This window comes from Salvia splendens, chromosome 4 (genome assembly GCF_004379255.2).
Source record: "Salvia splendens isolate huo1 chromosome 4, SspV2, whole genome shotgun sequence".
NCBI classification, from domain to species: Eukaryota; Viridiplantae; Streptophyta; class Magnoliopsida; order Lamiales; family Lamiaceae; genus Salvia; species Salvia splendens.
This window is the reverse complement of record NC_056035.1, coordinates 2,755,232-2,774,843: the sequence shown is the minus strand read 5'-3', so window position 1 is coordinate 2,774,843 and position 19,612 is coordinate 2,755,232. Positions and strand designations below refer to the sequence as shown.

General features: G+C 33.6%; 3 protein-coding genes across 4 annotated transcripts; 1 reads left to right on the top strand and 2 right to left on the bottom strand.

Moving 5' to 3' along the window:
- Window positions 1-2,865: 2,865 nt before the first annotated feature.
- LOC121801170 (protein WHAT'S THIS FACTOR 9, mitochondrial-like) lies at window positions 2,866-5,612 on the top strand. 2 transcript variants are annotated; one of them, XM_042200616.1, is made up of 3 exons: window positions 2,866-3,131; window positions 3,645-4,135; window positions 4,386-5,612. In XM_042200616.1, exons 2-3 carry the CDS (start codon window positions 3,692-3,694, stop codon window positions 5,211-5,213), a joined length of 1,272 nt encoding a protein of 423 aa, XP_042056550.1. In that variant the 5' UTR covers window positions 2,866-3,131; window positions 3,645-3,691; the 3' UTR covers window positions 5,214-5,612. The 2 variants fall into 2 exon arrangements, with proteins under 2 accessions (XP_042056550.1, XP_042056549.1); XM_042200615.1 differs by having other exon boundaries at window positions 3,569-4,135.
- A 359-nt stretch (window positions 5,613-5,971) lies between these two features.
- On the bottom strand, window positions 5,972-9,068 carry LOC121801534 (putative cytochrome c oxidase subunit 5b-like). Its single transcript, XM_042201040.1, has 6 exons — window positions 8,730-9,068; window positions 8,525-8,604; window positions 8,379-8,429; window positions 7,764-7,830; window positions 7,574-7,653; window positions 5,972-6,485 (listed from the first exon to the last, which is right to left on the bottom strand). The coding sequence occupies exons 1-6, from the start codon at window positions 8,878-8,880 to the stop codon at window positions 6,417-6,419; spliced, it is 498 nt and encodes a 165-aa protein (XP_042056974.1). The 5' UTR covers window positions 8,881-9,068; the 3' UTR covers window positions 5,972-6,416.
- Window positions 9,069-11,643: 2,575 nt separating this feature from the next.
- On the bottom strand, window positions 11,644-17,395 carry LOC121800221. The gene is made up of 7 exons (XM_042199805.1): window positions 17,305-17,395; window positions 15,803-16,190; window positions 14,743-15,671; window positions 13,855-14,603; window positions 13,395-13,680; window positions 12,358-13,307; window positions 11,644-12,219 (listed from the first exon to the last, which is right to left on the bottom strand). The coding sequence occupies exons 1-7, from the start codon at window positions 17,393-17,395 to the stop codon at window positions 11,644-11,646; spliced, it is 3,969 nt and encodes a 1,322-aa protein (XP_042055739.1).
- Window positions 17,396-19,612: the final 2,217 nt, after the last annotated feature.

Here is a 19,612-nt window from a genome sequence, read left to right as displayed (position 1 = left end):
AATTATGACATCATGGGACTTAAATTCCATTCACTAGTTAATTGCTATAATAAGAACAAAACTTAACAGAAAAAAGATTATGATTATGATTATTGAAAAAAAGATTGTGATTGTGATTATGATTATGAAAATAAGTAATGATGAAGGATTATCTCAGGCGATCTCAATAAGGATTAGGTTAGATTAGGTAGATCATGATATCATGACAAATTTTCAAACCTTAATAATTTGCAAAAATACATTTACTATAATAAGCTTGAGTAGGTGCAAAGTAATGATTATTTTGACTAATTACATTGAAACTTCTCAATATAGTTTTGTTTGCTATATATGTTGGATATGATTTCATAACTTTGATTAATACAATATTCACTGTAATTTATATCATCTTTTATTTGATTACCAAGTTTCTAGTATATGGTAGTGTAATTTTCATTAATAGAAATAATAGAAATAGGTGATACTCCACATAATTAAAATTGGGATGGCAAATTAAATGTTTAGTAAGTATTCGTAATGTCAAATGACTCTTTTTTAGAATATCATCAACATCATTACAATTTACAAGAGTCTATCACATTGTAATTTGTATGTTATTACATAAAATCGAAGCATTACTCGAGAATATTAGTTTACTTTAGTAGATCAGTTATTATACAAAAAGTCTTGCTGTCCTTCCATTTTGGAGAGTAGTTTAAGACAAATCTTTTTTGAATGTCAACTCCACTACTTAAATACCCAACAAAAGTCGAATCCATCATAAGTAGAAATTTACTTTCTTTCCACAATTATAGTGTCAATTTTTCATTTATTTAAACTAAGACTAACATATATGCTGTTGGCACTAGCTGTCTGCTAGATTAAATAACCACATTTTATTTTAATTATAATACGTGTAGTTGTCACTGAATCTAATTCCAAAATAGAGAGAGACACATTTTGTTTATGAAATTTTAAAAGAGAAGTATGGCTAGTTCTATATAGTTTTTTTTTGGTTTGATATTTGATGGATTTCTTGTGTAAATTTAGATTAATAATTTGTTTATATTATTAAGCACTCACACTAAAACTTTTTTTCGAGACAGTTGGATATAAAAATTCTCATAAATTCCGAAAAGGATTGAATTGTTTAACAAATGTATTTAATATTTAATGCGACTATTGATCAACGATGCTCTTATTTCTCCTCAGAAAGTAATGGAAAGTGCAGTGCGAAAAGTTCTTTATATTTCCTTAATTACCAAAAGCAAAAAGGGAATAATATTCTCATTTAAAGATCGATGTGACCATTATTTCAAATTTTCTATTATAGTTTCAAACTCACGTAATTAATATACGCCATTAAAAGTTTTATTTACTATAGAGAATAGTCTTATTTGATTTTATAAGTATCATGAATATGTATTATGTATATCGTCAAAGAAAAAAAAATAGAAAATGTAAATGGCTCACCTAACAATGAGTGTGAAAAATACGAAATAAAAAAAAAATTCAATTTATTTATATATTTTAAATAAATGCTTATGAATCTGTATCATTGTTGCGTCTTTAGGTACACGCACAAAGTATAGTGCATATAAACATTTTTGATTACCTAATTAAGTCCTTTCCTATTTTATTTTGTTATCAATCAAACTGGACGGTAATAAAAATTCATAATATTCTCTATGATATATACCTTAGAAAAGTATATAGAATATCAGTAGAAGTAAATAAAGAATTAGGTTAGAGAATGGAGAGCAACGGTGGGGGAAAGTGATTCCCCTAGAAAGTTCTAGGTATTAAGTGGCAAAGTTATTTTGTATGGAACAACATTTTTGTTCTTTTCCCATTATTGGTAATATTAAGATAAAATATATGAGACCAAATTTCTGTAAGTATCTATCGAATGATTTTTTTAAGAAAATTAATTGCATAAAAAGATTAGTTAGCTTGTATCTTTGGGTCCCTTCTATTTTTGTCCGTCCTAATTAAAATATTTGAGGATTTAAGTGCATAATTAAACTATGCAATGCACAAACTGCATACTAATTTAAGTGAAAATTATTTATAGGTATAACGTAACTCAGTTGATAAGATCATTTATTCTTCGATCAAATTGAGAATACTAAGCCATGTGAATTGCAATTCTTAAAAGATCAATGTTTACCAAAATTCAGTATCCACCTAGAAAACCCAAGTCTAATTTGAAGAGATGATCATGTTTATATTATATATAAAGGTGTTTGATTAGATTTTACTCCGTATATGGTGCTTTCTAGATTTAAAGAGATTATAAAAATTTTAATTTTTTTTCTTTTTCAGTTATAAATTTTTAGTTATTTTTAGAAAATTAGCCATTTGTTTTTATAATTGCAATGTATGCCTATGAAAAAAAATGATAAAATAGGGGACCCATGATCCTAAGAAGCAGACATTGCTTATAATCTTTGCAATATTCAGGTAATTACTTCATAAGCATTTCTCTATAATATAATTATATGCTTACTTAAATTGATTATGCTATTCTCCATAATCAACTAATACATAGATAGGGTGTTCGGTTGGCAAGATTAAATCTCATGATTAAATATGTATCATGTTTGGTTCATAAGATTGAACCCTTCAACTTAATCCTAGATGGATAGTCTCATGATAATTAGTCATAGCCTTCCCCTCCAATTAAAATAATCACACAACTTAATCCTAGATAGATAGTCTCATGATATTAGTCATGGCAACCAAACGCTACAAGAGGAAATCTCAAACTAATTAACTAAACCCATCATCAAAATTCCCTTTATTATCCGAGCCCAAAGTTAATAAACACAAAGAATTAAATGGGTTAAACCCAAATATCAAATTAATAAGTGCAGGCCCATTTTCAGAAATGAAAATTGCTCCCTTATTTTGCCAAACCTTCTCTCAAAATATTCCGGCGGCGATTTGGCCAACCAAGAAGTGTCGCCGCCGATGAAATTCCGGCTCTCTCCTTCCCTCTCTTGATCAAAATTATCCAAACTATATATTCCTCTCTTTGAGTCATCAACTTATTAAATCTATTCTATTAGACGCAACCCTGACTCTTTCCATTGATCGCCGCCGCCTAAGCTTCCCCAGTTCCTCTTATCAACTGCAATTACTGGTGTCTGGTGAGCGCGTGCTCTAATTATAGCTCATTTTTAGGTTTTTGTTAATAACATGCTTAATCGTAGCTAAAATTTGCAAAAAGCAAGAGCTGTGGAGATAAGATATGTTGCGAAAGATATTGATTAACTTGTAATTGTAATCTAATTTGGCCAAATATTTAAATTGTTGAGAATTATGTTTGTTACAGAGATACAAGACATTTTATTATGTTTATATGCCGCACAAATGCAGTTGGGATTGAACATGTGTTGGCTTTTTCCTTTTGAGATCTAACGATTCTCATTATCGTTTACTCATTTTGCTATTACGTGTAAAAAATATGAACTTGTGTGTTATTCAAAACAGTAAAGGATTTTTGTATTGCATTCTGTTGGTTTATTTTCTTAGAATCTTACAGATATTTACAAGTATTTGCTATTGTTATTTTTCAAAATTTCAGCCACCCTTAATTCCAACCTTGCTGAGCTGACTGTTGTGTTATTCTGCTTCAAATCTCTCTCAACCACACATAACAGATGCGCTCTATCTCCTCTAGAGTAAATATCGTTTGGATAGATTTGTGATGAACTCCAAGTACAAAGCTCTAGCTTCATTAGGGAAATTCCCACTCCACAATCTTCTCCATTGCCGCTCAATCGCCAAAGTTCGGCTGAAATGGGTCAAAAACCGGTCTTTGGACCACAACATCGACGTCCAAACAGATATTAAAGCTGCTTGTCTCATAAAAAATGCCATAATTCGCTCTCCCACTGGATATTTAACCTCCAAATCGCTCATCGATTCTCAGAAACTGCTTGGCATCACTGTACCAACACTGCGCTTCATGCGTAGGTACCCCACTCTATTTGAGGAGTACCCTCATCCCAAGTACCCATCTTTGGCATGTTTCAAGTTGACTGAGTTGGGAATGATGATGCATCAGAAGGAGCTGGGAGTGTACGAGCAGTGTGAAGGTGATATCGTGGAGAGGCTGTGCAGGGTTCTAATTATGACTTGCAGTCAAATGGTAGCCAATTTTCCTTTTTTTCATTTGATTAGATGCTAGTACTAAGAATCAAATTGCTGGCTTTGGTTTTTATTTATAATCAATTTTGAGGAAGGTGGGTTGTGTTTGTAGTTTGAATCTAATGGTTCTTTCTTTATATTTTCAAGAATGGAATGTGTGTTAAATTTGTACCAAATTGGTGATAGATGCTCCTCTGGCTATTTTGTTCTTCATTTTGAGTATGTTTGATGATGGATTTACGTGTTTACAGCTGCCTTTTCAATCCTTGCATCCATTAAAATGGGATTTAGGATTGCCTGACGATTTCGACAGAAACTTGATAAGAAAATATCCAGACCATTTTCGGGTGGTGAAGGGAACTAGTGGGACCAACTGCTTGAAGCTAGCACAGTGGCCAGAGGAGTTTTCTGTTTCTCTGTTGCAGAAGATGAATGAGAAGAGCATAGAAGAGAGCACAGAGGGATTTTCCCGGTACAGAGGATTCAGGATGGGGAAGGCTGCATTAGAGTTCCCAATGAGTTTCCCGAGGGGTTATGGAGCTCAGAAGAAGGTGAAAGCATGGATGGATGAGTTTCAAAAGCTGCCTTACATCTCTCCTTATGAAGATTCAAGAGGAATTGATCCCAACAGTGATATTATGGAGAAAAGAGTAGTGGGGTTGCTTCATGAGTTTCTAGGACTCACTATATACAAGAAGACTAAGAGAAATTACTTGAGATGTTTGAGGGAGGAGTTTAATCTTCCCCATAGGTTTACTCGAATCTTTACTCGATATCCCGGGATATTTTACCTCTCGCTCAAATGCAAGACTACAAGCGTGGCATTGAGAGAAGGGTATCAACGGGGTAAGCTGGTCAATCCACATCCTCTGGCAAAACATAGAGACAAAGTCTACTATCTCATGAGAACGGGTCTGATTTATCGAGGTAAAGCTCTTGATGTCATACCTCGTCTCAACAATCTAGTCGATAATGATGCGGAAGATGTTGGAGAAGAAGACGAAGACGAAGAAGAAGAAATCGAGATGAGTGGTGAAGATTATGATTCGGAGGCTGAAACAGATTCGGGCACAGATTAGCATTATAGGAGTCAAGTGGAATAGTTGAGCTCGTGAGGTATAAGCAGTTATAATTTGCCTCCTTTGATGATGCTATTAGCTTGGATGAAAGGATTGTGGATCCTTTTCGAACTAGTTAGAGTCGAAAAATAGAATAGGCACCGATGGTTACCGATGCTTGGCTCAAAGCTGAAGATTTCTGGTTATGCTTATATAAGAATCCAATTAGTGATGATCTTGATTTGTACGAAGAAATTGAAAAGAGTGAGTTTTTTTTTTCGATCAAGTTCCCTTACTTGTATTCATCCAAACAATAATATTTCTTGAACTGATGCAAAAAGCAATGAAGCTTGTTCATAAACTTTTACTTCGGCATCAGTTGGTCGGACATGATTATATTTTCATATACTACTTTTTAAACATCATTTTTCAATTAGTTTTAACGAACTAATTCTAAAATTAATTGATCTTGTATAGTGTCATCTTTCAAGGTAATATTGGTTACATGATTGTCTGTCCAATTTTTTTAGTTTTGTGTTTGGTTATGGTAATTTTTAAAATATTGTTTAAGATGTTAATTAGGTAAGCATGGGTATCAAATGATCACTACGACAATAGTACTTTCAAATTCACCAAGCCACGTAAGAAAAGAAAAAAACAAAAACAAAAAAAAAACAAAAAAATCAGAGACAAAATAACATCTAACAAATACGTACATTTAGATAAACACTACTCCATATTAAGTTCAAGAGCAATAAAGAATTAATGACCAAAAGGTATATCACAAAATGCCTTCTATTTCGTCATCATCGCAACTAGCAATATTATTCGACAGGTAAATGGTTGAGAAAGTAAAACAAATTGAATTCTTCCAAAACAAAGATAAAATGCACGAGCATCCACAGAAGCAGAGTAAGGATTGCTCCAGAACGATGCAAATACTCACGTTTGAAGACAATATAGTGCTGTCGATTATTTCGAGCTCCTTGAGAAAGAGTAAGTGTATTTCAAGTGGCAGAATAGGCCATCATGCTTTAGAGCACCAAAACCAAGAGAAACAGCTTCAATCGTTGCTAAAAGCAACAGCAAGACTAACATATATCCTTTAAAAAACCAAGCAAAATCAAATAATCTCTTTAACCCTGAAGAATGTAACAACATTCACCACTCTCTCACCCGAGCAAGTCTTTCTTCTACCAGCAAAATCGCCAACTGTGTAGAGTTTCAGTGGTGATGACCATCTTCGTCATCCCCATGTCCATCAGGAGGTCCACCGGGGCCCACTACTTCCAACTGTCAACCAAAAAACATGGGTCATGAACATTTTGAGGGCAATAACTGTGTTGAGTTCCAAAATCATACTACTATATAAAATATTCCTGATAAGAGCATCTCCAATGGCAGACGTCCGGTCGGACATCCGCGACGGGCGACCGGGACGTCCGCCATTGTGGCGTGGAAGGTAGGATACGGACGTCCCGTAAGGACGTCGGATGTCCTCGGACGTGCGGGCGACGGGCGGGCGGACGTCCGCCATTGTGGTGTGGGTCAGACGTCCGGGTCGGACGTCCGGTATTAAATTTTTTTTTAAAAAAACTCTATATATACGACTCGGACGACGAGGAGTGAGCCGAGTCAAAAATTTTATTATGTAATTTTTTCTTTTTTATTATGTAATTTTTTTTAATGAAGCATTTGCAATTTTCCCGTATTCCGTGTCAAAATTATAATTCCGTTACGTATATTTGTGAATTTGTGATTTTTTTTAATTGCGGGAAGTCCTAGTGAGAAGGACGATGGGAAGGGCGGATTGTGAAGGGGATGTCCTAGTGACGTGGCAGTGGGATGGGAAGTCCTAGTGACGTGGCAGGAGGTGTTTTTGGGAAGTCCTAGTGGATGTCCGAGTGGGACATCCGCCCACTGGAGATGCTCTAATACTTTCACCATAGAAAACATATAGTCACCAGTCCGATTCTCCCAAAAGTATAAACCTTTCTAAATAAGATAAGCTAATTTAATGCTACAACTTGAGGGTCTTTATACGTATAGCTCTTAAACAACAGGTGGAAGAAGAAAGGTTTTACGTATGCTTTTAATATCATCAATTTCTCATTTCCATTTCAATATGCTCCTAAAAGTGTAGGGCACACCAGGTAAAGAATTAGCAAAAGCACTCCTAATAAGAGTGTTACTTATTAACAAAAGATTTCCTTTCTGAACCAAAGTGCTTCGAGTATCTAACAAAGAATCCTTTTTCATATGACATAATGAGAGAACTGTAAAACAAATTGTTGCTATGAAATCATAGTTAATATGAATTGTATACTAGTACATGCCAATTCCAAATTTATGCTAGTAAATTTAGTGTTCTATGGACTTACCACAAAGTACTGTGAGCATACTGGGCACTCATGTGGCTTCCCCTTCTCCAGCCAAAACCAAACGATGTCATGCTCATCCTCTGTACAATTGCAGGATTATATGGCCAGACTCAAGGACACATACAGAAGTAGAACAGGTGGTGTATAGCTTATACAAAGAGATACAGAAGATAAACACATATTGGCTTACCGCCTTCATCGCCGGGACATCCCACAATTCTTTTGTCATAATAAGACTTGATCACGGCAGGTTCTTCCTGCCAGCAACCAAAGGTGAGATGAGTGAAAATTTAACATGCACACACACAAACACACCACGCAGAGAGAGATAAATTCTCATGTAGAGTTTTTGGTCCATCCAATCAAATAAAGGAAAGGCAGTCGAGTTATTCTTTGGTCCAAAGTCCAATATTGTTTATTGTTTATACATCGGGATGAATTATCCTAAACATGAAATTCCGGCTTCCTACCCCCAGCCACCAAGAGATCACCACTGCACTCGACTTAGTTGCTAGTTCCACCAGCTTTATACAGTGGCTCCTGGGACATGTCTATTCGCCAAATTTACCAGTGTCCAATAGAAGAGTTCACATTTTACCCAAGCTAATAATAGGAGAGGCCTTCTCATTTAATTCCGATATTAATCTGTCATGTCACACTTTAGATAATTCTTTTTCTACAAATTAAATATAGTACAACAAAACTTCACATTACCTATGGTCTATGGACGATTAAGAGTCTTGTCTCCTAACAAATAAAACATTGAAAGAAATTGAAGGTACAACAAGAGGATTAATGCACTGACCTTTGTTCCAAATGGACCAGACGGATGATTGATCTCCAGAATGTCCCTTCCCTACCAAACGGAATATTGGTAAACAATCAACAGCTCTCAGTAATATCAATTCAACGACAATAGAAACAAAATAAAAAATAAAAAAAGTGACTCACTTCAATCTCGGCCTGAAGCTCTTCGCGCTCATGACCAGTAGCAATCGGCACTATATCCTCCACTTTTTTAGGCACATTCCCTTAAATCAACAAACAGCACAAAGAAACACGAACACAGACACTTCAAATAACATGCAAACGAACCAAAATCGAATTGAACAGAACCCGACAAAAGCCAAAAATTAGGGGTTTTTTAGAAGCAGACCTGATTCCGAAGAGAAGTGGCGAGAAAATACGGTAGCTGAACACACAACATTCTCCGTAGGTCTGGATGATCCAACGGAGAATTGGGCGGCCTTGGGAGCGGATCGAGGCGGAGCGAGAGTGCGGAGCTGGACAGCGAGCCTTCTGAACATGATTCCGATCCGATTAACCTCTCGTATATGATCTAAGGTCTCCCCTTTTGATTAATGACAGCTTGATTCTCTCTCTAGATACAGAAATGCTGGTGGTAGAAAGGGAAAAATGGAAGAGAAGGAGGCGATGGCAAGGGCAAAGTGAGGAGTAGTGAGTTGCTCACACGCGTGGAGATTGTCGCACGTGTTTTGCCCTTCACACTAAATTCGGATCAAACGTTTTTAATCTTTTGACTAAATTTCATTTATAAAACTCGAAATTAAATTCAAATTATAATAAGGTTTATTAATCATCATATAAGATCTACTAATTATAAACAGATAATACATAATATTGACTACCAAATTTCAACACAACCACGTACAAAATTATTGCATTAGTTTTAGTTAGTATCAATTCTTGTAAGATCATATCCTTATCGAATCGATCTCTCATCATGCAGTGTTGTATTTAGATTCACATTAGGTTTTGTTTTGCTATACATTTATTTTTTGTGCAATTGATCCTTAAATGGTTATACTAAGTTTGGTATGAATTCAGAATTTTTTGTGAGTTATGGGTAATATTCAATCGAATTTGTTGGTGATGCATTTTTTTTATAAATGGGCTGATTTGGCCCATACAGTTTTGAAGGTGTATCTGCATTCATACAAGTTAAGTATATTGGGCTCATCATATATAGGGCAAGAGGCCTAAACAAAAAAAATTAATAGAAGAAATAGAGATTTTGGATTCATAAAAAATATACTTGTATTCACTTAGGCTTTAATATGATCATCATCAGATCACGTAATTTATCTAAGCACAAAAGGGGATAAAAATTTTGCAAGAAGCATGAACTTACTACACTACATTTGGACATAAAGCTCTATTATAAATAAGTGCTGCCGAATGTTAAATTTTAATTTTAAAAGTAGAGAAAATAAATATGATAGCAGTACAAAACTAACAACACATTCAATCATTTAGTTAATAGCATGGTTGTCACTTCATGGAAATCTGAACTTAATTTCTAAAATTCCAAACCTCATCTAATAATATTCACATGAGAAAATAATTAATACCTCAATTAAATGACATAAATTAGTTAACGTCAATTACCATGTTTTTCCTTCAAACCAAGATGAATATTCCATTATTTTCAATTATTACTTTATTAATGCCCTGATATTGATTTACGTAAGCACCAATTATTTGTAACTATTTCTATATATGGTGTCAAATATTTTGTACTACAGATATGTATATCTTAGACAGCCTGGCTATGTATCTATTTTTATGGTAAATAAGACAATCATTGCATTTCATAAATTGCAAAATTCGGCACACACAGTATATATATGTGTGTGTATATTTTTAATCATTTTGGAATGATAAAATCTCTATAAAGTATTACTTTCTGCAACGAGATTCTTTAGTACAAAAACAATGTAAAAACGAATAAAACAAAAAACTGAGCTCTGAAATAATTATTTATTTACCCTTTGGTTTGTATTATTGCATGTTGGTAGTATACCACAAGAAATGACAACATTGCATATAATCCGATCATGAAAAGTCATTACGTGTTTTAGACACAATATTGCCAAAATAGATAATTAATTTGGTTTGGATTTTCAATTTTTATTATACATCAACATGGTTCGTGTTTCATTATTATAAGGTGCATGTATATAACACATGGTCACACATTCTTCTCATATTTTACTCCACTAATATCATATAAAATATTTCCCATGAAACATAGTGAAATAAATTCTTACATTAAATAATTTTAAGCAAACACCTAAAAAAATGATACTATTATAAATTATTTTTACTTGCAAATTTAAAAGGGACATTTCGGCAGCGATTCATAAATTGTAACAGTGTTTCTAAGTTATATATATAGGCATTTTAGCTGTATTCATATTCTTTATTCATGCTACATAAGATGGGCAGATCCAAGAATGTGATTTCTAGACTTCAAGAAATAGTATTGACAGCCAGGATTGAGGATACTGTTATAGACCAATCACATTTCTCACATTTATCAACAATTATTCATTTTTTAATTTTTTCCTGCAAATGAATTTATTAAAAAAAAACGAGGAGCGGAGGAGTGAAATCCTACACATTTGCCAAAGAATCATCATATCAAATTACATAGTAAAAAAGCTTTTTTTACTCTTTTAGCTAAGCTCTATCCAAAGTCTCAATTTCATCTATTCATCTCAGCTTAGAAGATTGACATTACGTTTGAATTTTATAAATAGAGCAATTTTATCCGAAAGCGTTACTCACTTTGGATGTTTAACTTTTGTTAATTAATAGATCTATCCTTATCCAAACTAATTTAAAAAAGAAAGAAATAGTAAAAGGTGGCCATGTATAAAAGTTCCTTATTATCCTAACTAGTTTCACACCCGTGCGATGCACGGTCATTTGATATAGCATATAGTTCAACAGTGAAACACTACCACAAAACAATCTATATTAATGTGGATATAGAAACAACATCCATCATACTTCGGTAGTCCTCTGGATCAATAGAAAGAAGGAAATGATGTTGTAGGAATGTACCTACATCATAAGTTCACAGGAGAAATTGTGATAGTATTTTTTGCATCAAATGTTATGGTTCCTTTTACTGCCAACTCATTTCTCCTGACCCTGAAGATGAAACAAACAAAGACTAAATCAAGAAAAACACCTAGCAATACTGAAATATGATATGGCTTCTTACTTGTATTCCATCTTCCCGGAAATTACAAAATAGTCATTCATAAGTTTTGGAAAACTTCCTTGTAAACAACATTAACAGTAGAATACATAGACCCAGATACTTCATCATTACAAACCAAAATTTTCAATCCCTCACGACTCGTGACTCTAGACACAGCAACATACAATTGGCCGTGGCTAAAGACAGGTCTTTTTAAAAATAATCCCACATGCGCAAGAGACTGACCTTGGCTCTTGTTAATTGTCATAGCATACGAAACTGACAAAGGAAATTGTCGACGTTGAAACTTGAAAGGCAACCTAGGATCAGAAGGTGTTAATGACATCCGAGGAATCAACACCTTGTGGCCTTGATTATTAGCACTCAAGACTTTAGCTTCTAAAACATGATCACCTAAACGCGTAATGATCAGTCGTGTCCCATTACACAATCCGTTAGCATGATCTATGTTTCTTAATAGCATAACAGGCGTACCAACCTTCAACAGCAACTCATGATTTGGTGTACCAGAGCACTTAAGATTATTCAAAAATTCTACCGAATGTATCTCCGCGAAACCATTAGAACTTTGATCAGACTTAGCTATGCTATCCGAGCTCAAATAAACACGGCCGTCCGATTGATCCAAAGAAATCATATATTGATTAACCAAGTCAACCACATCTAACGTTGGAGCAAGTATAGCTCGATCATGCAAATGGCAGCTCAAATCTTGATTGTTCATATATGAAGGATAAATAGATGTAACAATGTTCTGTAGAGGATCTCCACTATCGGGCAATACAATATCAGTAGGAAGATCGACACTGACTTCACCATCATTTGGACCACCAATAACTCCATCTCCAATAGATGCTATCCACTCAGAAAATGCCTTCAATTTCGATGCTTCCTCGCCAGATTTAATACCAAGAACTCGCATATTTTTAGTCAACCTCAAAACTTTGCAACTACTCCAAAGATATGATGAGTTAATAGTAGCGTTCACAATATCTTGTCGGCTACCTTTAGGCACAACTGGTAAAATCTGTCTAAAATCACCCCCCAAAACAACAGTTTTCCCACCAAATGGCATCTCCATGCTCAACTCATTGCATGCGCTCATAATGTCACGCAAACTCCGATCAACAGCTTCCACACAGTGTTTGTGAACCATAGGAGCTTCGTCCCATATAATAAGTTTTGCTCTCACAATCAACTCAGCTAATGCACTACCTTGTTTTATATTGCAGATTGAATCTTCATTAGGATTGATAGGAATCTTAAACCGAGAATGAGCTGTTCTCCCACCAGGTAACAATAGCGAAGCAATACCACTGGAAGCCACGTTCAAAACAATATCACCTTTTGAACGAATAGCCGCTGACAATGTCTTCCAAATGAAAGTTTTTCCCGTACCTCCATACCCATAAACAAAAAATAGTCCACCGTGATTAGAATTGACAGCAGACATTATCGTATCATACACTTGGTGTTGTTCATCAGTGAACTTCGAGACAAAGATTACATGCTCTCTTGCCAAGGCTTCCCGGTCATAACATAGCTCATCAGTAATCAATCTATTAATAGAACTTGCCAACGATTGTGTCCTTGGATATGGCATCGAATGGAATTCATGCAAAGTTCTTCCACCGTTAACTAACAATTTCTCAATCTCAAGCAATCCCAAATTTTGAATCTCATCGTCCCCCAACAACAAATCTACAATTTTAAAAGTCCATGTAGTTTAAAAAAACAAAAAAAACTATTATGAACGCATATAAAAGCTGCGCTTATAAAAAAAAATACCTGGATGATGTAAGATTTTGCGTTGTTTATGGACAACATCTTCGCATAAATATTTCCAACAGCTTGTCCACACAATATCTGGCCGTGCAATGGTTTCTGATAGTAACAAACTTACAAACAACAATCGTATTGAATGAGCTGAAGCCCAAAAAGAAGCCTCGGTAATGCCATCAATGTATTCTTTATCATCGTCCAACAACCCCAATGCATAGCAAGCATCTCGAAATGTAGCATATTGAATACCATTAACACACTTAATATCTTCATAAGATGTAGCACCACGAACGACATTTAGTAAACATCTCAAGTAATACATATCACCAGAACCAGGAGGAACATAGAACAATCTTCTGATAGAATACCTTTGTTTTCGAAGTTTCCAATGATCAGTGTTCCATACAAACTTCGTGGGGAATTCTGCATAAGTGAGATCTTTGCCTTCCACAAATTTCTTATTTGCTTCCATCCAAGCTAAAAATTGGCTTTCACGAACTGAATTGCGATTCACGACACGTTCCAATGGCTCAGAATCTTCAAAAACCACATAGTGTTCATCTGGTAGATGAAAACTCAATCTTTCAACAGCCGGATCCTTATATTGAATGTCATATCCAAATATTCTCCAAGCGGCTTCACAGGACGATATGTATCTACAATCATAAAACAAACTAACCTCATCCACAATGTTTTCCACACCATTAGAACCAGTTTCAAAAAAAGATGTTGTCACGCGATCATAACCCTTGTTTATGTACTTAAACAAATACTTGATTGATCGCGATTGATTGCACCATTCAACATTAATATGACCTCCATACTTCATAAGGAGAAACCGATTGTGTGGAACTACAAATCGATTATCTAAAGGCACCCCATCCTTCAAAATAACACGACCATTATCTCTACGCCTGTAAATAGGATAACCATCATCATCAAAATTGGTTTCTGCAATATACCTCTTAGGGAAGTATTTCGTACATCTTCCGTTAGCCATACACGGAGATGATTTTCTAACAATACCACAAGGACCATGAACCATAAATTCTCTGACATTCGCATAATAGTATGGATCATCTTGGGCATCAGGTATTTCAGCAGAAATGATCTCATCAATACGCCCAGAATCAAGTTGTTTATCCTCTTTGCCTATGAAAAGTAAAATATGTGCATGAGGTAATCCACGCTTTTGAAATTCAATGGTATAAACAACTGCATAGAAAAAAATTTAAAAACATTAAAATAAAATTCGATGGCTAAACTACTGCATAGAAAAAATTTAAAAGCATTAATATATATATATATATATATATATATTAGTTAAAAAGTTAAACAATTGAACCAAACGTACCTCCTTTTACATCCACATTGAGTCTCTTACTCTTAAGATCCCTAATAAAATTATCCAATTTGATTTTAAAAACCCGACATATAATATCAGGCCGATCAGTTGGACGCAATCCTTTGGGGTCAACGAATCTGACAATTTCTGGCCACTTTGGGTTACAAGTAAAAGTAATAAATAAACTTGGGTACCCCAACCATCTACATATAGACATAGCATCTTGATAGTTCTGAATCATATATCTAGCGCCACCAACAAAACTGGAAGGCAAAATAATGCGTTTTCCATGTTTTGAGCCATCTGTCTCTCCTCTCAAAACTGCGTCAGCCAAACCCTTGTATATCTCAGCACGTAATTTTTTTTGTTGGGTACGTACAAATCTTAAGCGGCCTGCCTCAATCATAGTATATGCATCAACAACAAATTGTAGGAATAATCGCCGTGAGAAAAGAATGGTAGAACACTCATCTACTCGTTCATGTAACCGATATGCAAAATATTCTTTTGGACTAATTCGACTCCTACGACTTGTAGAATCATGTCCAGTAGATTTCGCAAATGGAATGTCATCTGTATAACCATCCTCACCATATGGGAATAAAAGAGGATATTGAAGTGGAAGATAAGAAGGATGGAGCTCATTTATACGCTGCAATTTCCCAGACTTATATTCTATTATAATGTCTCTATCACCAAAAGCTTCATCTAAATCTCCCACAATAAGAACAGCAACCTCAGACACAGAAGGAAGATTATAAGTTCTTCCATCTCTACCTCTTTTACCAAGCAACCTCAAATGTACATTCTTATTATTTTCGTCATGAAGTTTTTCTTTGGCCATTCGAAAAGTTTTTACTAACGCATTATTTTCGTCCAGCATCTTTTGAATATCTGATATTATTTCGCGATGAAGATTATTCGCAACATCCTTTTCCCTAAAAAAATAATATAATTACATGGAAATTTTAATACTAATAAATGAATTCTTTAAAAAGTGAGAATATAAAGCACATACCTCACGGACGCCAACCTATTAGTCACTTCGTTTTCCGTATCGTAGATGTACAATTGGGCAAATTTTGGCGAGCAACCATCTAACGGCAACAAACTGCCAATCAAGTGGTAATTCTGGCCATGCAAACGGAAAATGGGAGGCGCACGACCGGTGTTCAAGCTATTATCGATTTTACCACCCAACGAAGTAAAGGCAAACATTGAATTATAGGAGCGAATATTTTTCATAAAGTGAACACTTTTTAATTGTTTAGAGGACATTAAATCATGTAAGACCTCTGGAGGACGAAAAAGCTTAGGAATCTCGATCTTCCCATTCATACAACATTTTGAAAATTTGGGTTTCTTTGCTTTAGACGGTTTGCCCAATCGTTCTTCATACCAAAAATATGCACCACAGAATGAACATACAAATGAAGCATCACCAATATCCCAGAATTCTACAAAACATTAAACTAAAGTGAGGCAACAAAAAAATAATAATTTAGACATCACAATAAAATTTATCACACGACATTATGTCCACCCAAACAGCTACTTTAATTTTTAAAGCATTGTAATTATAATTGCGGGAACTAAGCAGTTAATCCAACATAGAGACAACACAAACAATAATCAATTTGAAACTAATACACACTAACAAATTCAAAACTAATATATTTAATTCTGTGAAAATATGAATTAACCGTTTTGCATTTAAAATTGAAAAAGGAATTATTTGAACTCTCTATATATTAGTTTATTTTTTAGAAAAACGGTTGTTTTTAGTTTAAGGTTGAATATGGATGCTTAGTAAAAACGAACGAAGCGAGGTAGGATTAAGCTAAAATATAAATAAGTGAAAAATAATACGGTACATTTTTGGAAAATGGAAACATGACTATGACTGTGAGACTAAAAAATAAACTAAATTTTCATCACAAAAAAAAACTAAAGAACGTACAATTACCACTTCTCCTAATGAGATTTAAGATATTGTTAATCAAAAGCTATAATTTAAGATTGCACTGGTGAGACACTTCCTAATCGAGCTTCATTTAATTGCAATATAATGACCCTATACGCTAAAAACCCAAGCCGTAAAACCTAAATCCTAAACCCTTAACTTTAAAATATACGCATCATGACTAACAAATGAACCAAATATCAATAAATTCTCCATTTGTCTTAGTTCAGTTTTACTTTACTGATCACTTATTCTATTTCGGGGGATTTAGATATGCATTCGATATCTTACACTGGGTGGACTACTTGATAATGTTTACTGATAGTAGAGGTTTTTTCACCCGAATCTTGGCTGTAACGGTAAACCTACAAAAAATATTGCTTGCATTCATCCAAGCATCTATTCACTCAATGATATTATTTATTGGAGCCGAAGTAGTGTTTTGTTGAAGATATACTTGTATTCAATCTAATCAAATAATTGTGTTTCACATGTGCAACGATGAATGGAATACATGTACGAAGGCTCAAAAAATGGAATGCAAAGCTTAACTTAGATGACCATTCAAGGAATATTTAAAACAATTACATCTCAAATTGATAGCGAACCTGTGTTGTGAAGCTCCACTGAATTGGACTTAGCAATTTCCTCTTTTGTAGAAGCCGTTTGCGGTTGTAAAGACTTTAACTGTTGTTCCATTGTCTGTGTTTTGGAAAAAAGATTAGTAATTGTGTCGGTAAAGTAAACTAAATACTTATAGAAATGTAGCCGCTATTAAAAACTTAAAACCCAAATATTCGCAAATAAATATTCGTTATCACCCTAAACCCAAATAAATATTCTTTAGAGATTTTTCATAACATTCAAATAATATAAATTTAAAGAGTTCAAAATCGAACCAGCATAGAAATAAATTGTAATTATGATAGGAGGACATTGATACCACCATAAAAAAATTGCATGGAAAAAGAATATAGTAACATTTAATGGTTTTAGATAAATAAAAAAATATTAATAAAATAAGAAATGACATACATAACTTACGATCATAGAAAATACATTCCAAGGAAACTACATTTGATTTGTCTAAGTATTGAGTCATTTCCAAAATATGCGCACACTGCCGTTGTCTGATTTAGTTATTGCTATGCTTTAGATCATGTAGGAATGTGAATTACATACTTCAATTCTTTCCTCTGGTAAAATCACAATGTTAGTAACACATTAGTCACACAAAAAGAACACTTACAATATACTACACTTACAATATACTCAAATAAATATACTATCATTAGCTAAGAGTAATTACATACCGGCAAAAGTTTTACTCTCTGCCGAGATTTCGTGATGTGATGGGAGGAGATTGTGAGGATGCGAATTATAAGGTAACAAATGATACCTATTTATAGGCAAAAAGTAGAAAGAAGCTATTATAAATGGATGAAATTATAGCATGATTGGGTTTAGGGTTTAGGGCTCCACCTTAAAAATATTAAAGATTTATACGTTAGAAAGTCGTATCTGGCATTTTGTGAGAAGTTGCAATGTACGTTTATAGCTATAGAAATTTTCTTATACAATTTTCGTGAGTAGTAACCGACACTTTGCTTACCCTCATTATAATAACTTAAAGTTTTGGTAGTAATTTTAATTTATTAGGGTGTAAAAAGCGGTTGAAAAATTATGAGTACCATATTTGAATACATTAATTGTACGTTTACAGTTATATTGTTGATTGAAATCATGGGCATTAAACCGCTAACCTATCATTATAATTACTCAACTAAAACTCGTCTTTTATATAATATATATATATATATATATATATATATATATATATATATATATATATATATATACCCACGCGCGATGCACGACGAAATATTTTTTTAGCATACGATTTTAAATTGTTAATTGATTAACACAAGATCAAGTTTTGATTCCGAAAACAAATTGGTAGTATTGCAAGTTTTAAAACTGGACGATAGCTTTTCAAACCTCAAAACGGTTTTAAAATTGTATTTTGAAGTATAAAAGCGCCGACGCAGAATAATATTGTTACAAAATTGTGTGTAATCTTTTTTGTATTCTGTATCCATTTAAATAAGTATTATACTTTATCATAGTCGAGCTTCATTATATTGCAATATAGTGACCCTAATACGCTAAAAACCCAAACCTTAAAACCTAAATCATAAACCCTTAACGTTAAAATATACTCATCATGACCAACAAATGAGTCAAATATAAATAAAATCCTCCCTCCGGCCCAGTTCAATTTTACTTTGTTAATCACTTTAAAAGTAATTTATTTATACCTTTGAATAAAATTTCAATGTCGGGAATATAAGTAGCCTGCTATATGAACAAATATTTAATGTAAGATTAAAAGTGATGATAATTATATTTATAGTACTTATTTGCAAATAGTAGCCATATTTATCATTTATAAAAAGTAAGGACAATTCAAATACTCCTAATTAAATGATATGGCTAAATATCAATTTTGGTTTTTTTTTTAAAACTGTCGGCTAATCTAATAGTAATGTCATTAAATGATATGGCTAAATTTAAATACTCCTAATTAAATGATATGACTAAATATCAATATTGGTTTTTTTTAAAAACCGCCTGCTAATCTAATAGTAATGATATTAAAAAAACTTAACAATAGAAAAATAAAACAATAATTAGTAAGCATGCGCTTTCTAAACGGCCCAGCTGAAAACATGCGGTTCAGTTTCCAAAGTTAAACCCTAAACCCTCTATTATAGCTAAAACAATAAAAAAAATTAAAACAAAACTAACAAAAATAAAACAAAAATAAAACAAATTAACATTAGGAAAAAGCTTATATATATATGAAAAAAGATCACGCAAACTGAAAATGATCATCAAAATAAGATTTAAAAGTGT

What these genes read in the sequence shown, in the direction of transcription:
- LOC121801170 (XM_042200616.1), top strand. Translation starts at nt 3,692, where the DNA reads ATGAACTCCAAGTACAAAGCTCTAGCTTCATTAGGGAAATTCCCACTC. An exon ending in TTATGACTTGCAGTCAAATG is followed by an intron (nt 4,136 to 4,385) that starts GTAGCCAATTTT and finishes ACGTGTTTACAG; the next exon opens with CTGCCTTTTCAATCCTTGCA.
- LOC121801534 (XM_042201040.1), bottom strand. Translation starts at nt 8,880, where the DNA reads ATGTTCAGAAGGCTCGCTGTCCAGCTCCGCACTCTCGCTCCGCCTCGA. An exon ending in ATGTCCCGGCGATGAAGGCG is followed by an intron (nt 7,654 to 7,763) that starts GTAAGCCAATAT and finishes GCAATTGTACAG; the next exon opens with AGGATGAGCATGACATCGTT. An exon ending in TATGCTCACAGTACTTTGTG is followed by an intron (nt 6,486 to 7,573) that starts GTAAGTCCATAG and finishes TTTGGTTGACAG; the next exon opens with TTGGAAGTAGTGGGCCCCGG.
- LOC121800221 (XM_042199805.1), bottom strand. Translation starts at nt 17,395, where the DNA reads ATGGAACAACAGTTAAAGTCTTTACAACCGCAAACGGCTTCTACAAAA. An exon ending in CAATGTGGATGTAAAAGGAG is followed by an intron (nt 14,604 to 14,742) that starts GTACGTTTGGTT and finishes TTTTCTATGCAG; the next exon opens with TTGTTTATACCATTGAATTT. An exon ending in GTGGAGATCCTCTACAGAAC is followed by an intron (nt 12,220 to 12,357) that starts ATTGTTACATCT and finishes GATCAATCGGAC; the next exon opens with GGCCGTGTTTATTTGAGCTC.